Source organism: Pteropus alecto, unplaced genomic scaffold (assembly GCF_000325575.1).
Source record: "Pteropus alecto unplaced genomic scaffold, ASM32557v1 scaffold33, whole genome shotgun sequence".
Lineage (NCBI taxonomy): Eukaryota > Metazoa > Chordata > Mammalia > Chiroptera > Pteropodidae > Pteropus > Pteropus alecto.
This window is the reverse complement of record NW_006435762.1, coordinates 3196861-3201876: the sequence shown is the minus strand read 5'-3', so window position 1 is coordinate 3201876 and position 5016 is coordinate 3196861. Positions and strand designations below refer to the sequence as shown.

The window sequence follows — 5016 nt, the reverse complement described above, 5'->3', positions numbered from 1 at the left end:
AAATTGTTTACATATTAAAATAATAATATTTGAGATGTATTGATTAAATGCAATATATTAAAATTAATTTCACTTGTTTTGTGTCTAGCTTTGTTAAGGTGGCTCCTAGAAAATTTTTAACTACCTATGTGGCTCCTAGTCTATTTCTACTGGACAGTGCTGATCTAGAGGAACAACTACCCCTCCTTACATCCCTCACACTGAAGTTATGACCTACAAAATGGAATTCCTAATTAGACAGGCAGTGATCAGCTAGGAGAGATTTGGGGTGCAGGTAGAAGTGGGGCTCAGAGAAGGAGGTAGATGACTGGGCACATACATCCATAAGAGGAGAGAACAACTTGACACTTTTGATTTAAGTCTGTGGTTAGGAGGAGAGAGGATGCGGAGACCCAAAGCCTTAATTGTCCGCCCCCACTCCCGAATGCCTTTTGTTCCATTCCTATTCACAATCATTATACCCAGACAAGTTTTTATGAGGTCAGGAGGGTTCTCCAGTATAATCACATGACTTGTGTCCTTACAAAAACTGTATCATACCTAATCAAATATTTTAGCCAACATGAAGATTGTCTTTTCTGCATAAGTAATTTAGAAATAGTTTCCACCAGACCATAATCTAATGCACACAAATATCTACAAAACAACTAGCCCAAGTGGATATTTCCAAAGAGGAAATACTTGCCAATTATTATACTATCAGCTAATGAAATTAGTACTGTTGGAAAAATACTGCCAAAATAGATTGTAATCTGTTTTTTTAGAGCAGAATCATAACTTGACAGAGTTTCAGGAATTGAAACAAACAAAAATGAATTCAATGTGTCTGTCTTTGTCCAAAATTTCCAAACATCTATATGCATGCTTCTGAGAAAACAATTTACATAGGTGTTTTTACCTAGAGGTCCAATAAAGTAAGTTTGTCTTATACTTCCTCTTATATCTATCCAATTCCTTTATTAAGTGTTCAAAGTAGATTCAAAAAGTTTAACTGTATAATGTTTGACATTTGGTTTCTGATTGTGTCATAAAGATGCCATAATGTCACTCCACTTAAGAAACCTAGAGAGCATCTAGGTTTCACTTTTATGACCACGCATTGCCACCTCAATCTAGTGAATAAAGTATAACATTTTAATTATTCAGGGCAGTGCAGATGACTCACGTCACTTATCGGGTTCCCTATAAATTACTAGAGATAAATGAAATTTTTTAAAATCAATATGTGATACCTCTGAATACAACAGAATATTCAAGGCCAGTTTTGCAGACAGTCTGTTATTTTATTGCACAGATTTCACTTAAAGAACAAAATGCACCATCAATGTTTGAAGAGTTTGGGGTCTCAGATACTGATACACTCTCAGTGTTTACACCCGTAAAGCCAAATTCAACAGTACAATTTATGTTATCACAAAACAATATCACTTAAAGATAACTAACAGAATGAAAATGGGGAAATGGGAAAAAAAGCTTTTAAAAATGTGTTAAGTTGAATCGTATGCAAATGTCAGGTTAAAAACTACATCATACAACCTGAAAATCAAAAACGTTCTATGGATGTCAGTTAGAGTTATACTCACTTGTACTGTTTATCATATAATTAAAAGTCTGTTTGGTTCATTTCCTTCATACTGATAAACTGAGAATTTCAGGAAAACCATGGTTATAAAAACGATCACTCTTGAAAAAGTATTTACAGATAAATGTAAAATCACAAACAATATTCCCCACCCCTTGCCTCACAGCTTACAAAAGGGAAACCCCATGGAGGGAAAGTCCCATGATTTCCCTCCTCTTCCACCCCACGTCCCCAGTTCTATCTTTTTCTATCACTTATAACTAAATGACCTTGGAGCTGAAGGAGAGGGAGGGAACAGAGAGGCATCTTTATGAGGCTCCCATTGTCATCTGTAACAGTTTGAAAAGCTCCTTTTACTTCTCTCCCCCCTACTCATCTCAGCAATGTTTGCAAGGTAGTTAAAATTTAAAGGCAGGGCGTGAGGAATATAGAGATAGATAGATAGATAGATAGATAGATAGATAGATAGATAGATAGATAGATAGATAGAAACAACAAAAGAATTCCCAAGAGCTAATAGTGGGCAAAACCATGAGAAAATGTGTGGGCCTTATCTGAGCTAAAGATTTAAGGCGACAAAACTGGAGGAGGGTTGTTAAGACTACAAAATGCCAGACAGGATGCTTTTCTAGACCTTTGGCTTCGAAGCCTGACAGAGGAGTGGGCTTCCCCGTGCGGCTGCACCGAGCAAACCTGGGGCCATGGCTGGGCCTCTGCAGCACCTCCACAGGCAGGCTGGCAGCCTTCTCATACATGGGCACTCTTGGCATGAGTAGGGGAGCTGGAACCCGAAGAGTAGTAGAAACGGTTTTCGCCAAATGACTGGGCATCTCCAGAGCAGCAGACGATGACACAGCCACCCACAAGGCACAGCACGGCACCAATCCAGCCCGCGTACAGGGAGTAGCCAAAGCTCACGATGGTGGTCTCACGGTGGGCGCACACAGGGAACCAGATGGTGGCCACAATGGCACAGAGAGCTAGGGAGACATGGAGAAGACTGTCACTGTGCATACCCATCACACATCAGGTACAGTGGACAGGCCACCCTTCACTCTGCATGCACACACCCCTGGATTCCAACCAATTCAAAAATACTCAAAACACACAGCTCTGCACCCTGGGTAAGCTGAACCTAAAGGTTTACATCTCTAGCATAAGTTGATCAAAAGCTTGTGTCAAACTTGCTAGGTCCTTATTTTTTCACCAGGTGGCAGAGACAAAAGAACTTTAATGGAAAAAACTAAAAATAAATCATTTAAGTCCAAAAATATGTATTTGCACTTACTTATATATCTTGACTTTATATATCAAAGTTATAATTCTATTATTATACTTACTTAATTGTATTATAATTATCTCTTTACATGTCTCTTATCCATTCCAAGTTCTGAGTTCCTTGAAGGCAGTGGCCATGTCTTATCCATGTTTGTAAAGTCAGTGTTTAACTCAGTACGAAGCACATAGTGTGTGCTCAATGCACATCAGGTGAATGACTGAATGACCTGAGCTATTCAGAAATGAGAAACAAGATAGCATCCACTTCAATTTTCCACTTCATTTTTTCTAGTCATTTCCCATTACAAACACCTGAAAAAGCTATGAAAATTCTCTTGCTGTGAATTGTTGCTAGACATCAGTGGAGTATCAGCAAAAGTGTGATTGTGGTATGCTGTCCATAACCACAAAAACCTCAAGGCAAAAATGAACAGTCTTAGAGTAAAAGGGTTTACCCACTCAAGGTTTTTACAGTGATGATATTTCCTGTGATGCATCACAATGATAGAACTGTATGGTTTTGCTCCAACAAGTCTAATGTTCAGATTTGCTTTGGATTTTAAAAAATAAATAGCCTCCATATCATTTAGTTTTTCCTCTTCTCCTAAACACAGTAACAAAACAAGGGCAGGCAGAAGCCTATAAAGACTTTAAAATTTTTTTAAACCTCTAGTTTCTCATAAAGATAGTGAGACTGAAAAACTGAATTCTGAATTTTAATTAATTTAAATTTAAATGATCATTTGTGGCTAATGGCTATTGTGTTGAACAACACAGCTCTAGATAAAGTAACTCCATAACTTCCTTTGTTATCATTTGATTTCTCACAACTACAAGCAGGACAGAAATTTTAGTTAATGCTTTAAGACGACACATTAAAGTTGACAGACTTATAATAATAATAATGTTTCCATCATTAGCCACAAAGCCTTCAATAAATTCAACACAGGGCATTGCAATGTTTCCTACCTGGGGTACACTTGACATTTTCAATTCAGCAAGTTTTTTCTACTCATACTGAGTGATTTTCTAACTTACCACTATACCCACAGAGAAGAAATATAATTTTTCTTTAACATAAGTACTGAAATCTAATAGCCCTATACATTAGTTCTAAACTAAAGAAAAGATTTGTCTGAAAGACCTTTTGCAATATCATTGCATTTATGTAACATAGGTTTTTGTTGACAAAAGACTGAGTCCACCCCCACAAGCTGGGTATAGATACACCTAAATAGATGTCATTCCTATCCTAAAAATGTATAGACCCCAAGTGAAATTCAGAGGAAAAAGGTGAATTTGGGGGCTTTGAATTGCTCAAATTCTCTAACAGCCTAAATTCACTCTAATAATTGTGAACTATTCACATATGTAAGGAGTTTATACAGATTATCTAGGAAGTTGCATTTTTCTTAAAGAGTAAGCATAATCATGCCAGCTTTTGTAATATTTTTATATGAGATACCACGAGAAGATATATTTCCCTTCTATGAGTAGAACATTCTCAAGAGGAACAGTGTTAACCGAATCTTCCTTTTCCAACCCAGGGCTTTGAACACCTGAGATACAGGAAAAAGTCTTTTTTTTTCTCTTCCTCTGGCTACAGTTTCCAAATCCACACTCTTGAAGAACTGCTTGGCTGTTATCATAGCCCAACAAGGCACAGAGGAAACCTCTTTCTCTGTCAGGACAAAGAACAAAAAACTTTCCTAGAGGATTTCAGTCAGAAGGAACTGCTCTAAATTCTTCCTATCAATACACACTTCAGCTAAACACTCCTAGGCCCCAAAACTAGGAATTCATCTGCTGTGGGCAAAAACAGCAACCTAGCAAGGCCTTCCAACACCCAGGCTTGACAGAGGAAATGGTGGGGAGTGTAAAGCTGAATTCCTTTGAGGAAAAAAAGATTTGATTCCCAAACAACTGATTTGGCTCAATCCAACTGATCTTTCCTATAAACAGTGAAATAGTTTCAAAACAGCTTATGGTTAAATTTTTATACTTTTCAATTCTTTGCATTTACACATCACACACACACACACACACACACACACACACACACACACACACACAAGCATTTCCCACATTTCACATAAACCTAACAACTTCCAGATTTGGTCTAGATTTTATAAAATAAGAAATTACTTCTAATTTCA

At 37.3% G+C, this 5016-nt stretch overlaps 1 protein-coding gene across 1 annotated transcript in view; it reads right to left on the bottom strand.

Moving 5' to 3' along the window:
* Window positions 1-2329: 2329 nt before the first annotated feature.
* CLDN11 (claudin 11) overlaps window positions 2330-5016 on the bottom strand; it is a 12091-nt gene continuing 9404 nt past the window's right edge. Inside the window, exon 3 of the mRNA XM_006910826.1 lies at window positions 2330-2562. Within this exon, the coding sequence (XP_006910888.1) occupies window positions 2330-2562 (233 nt within the window). The remainder of the gene's footprint in view (window positions 2563-5016) is intronic.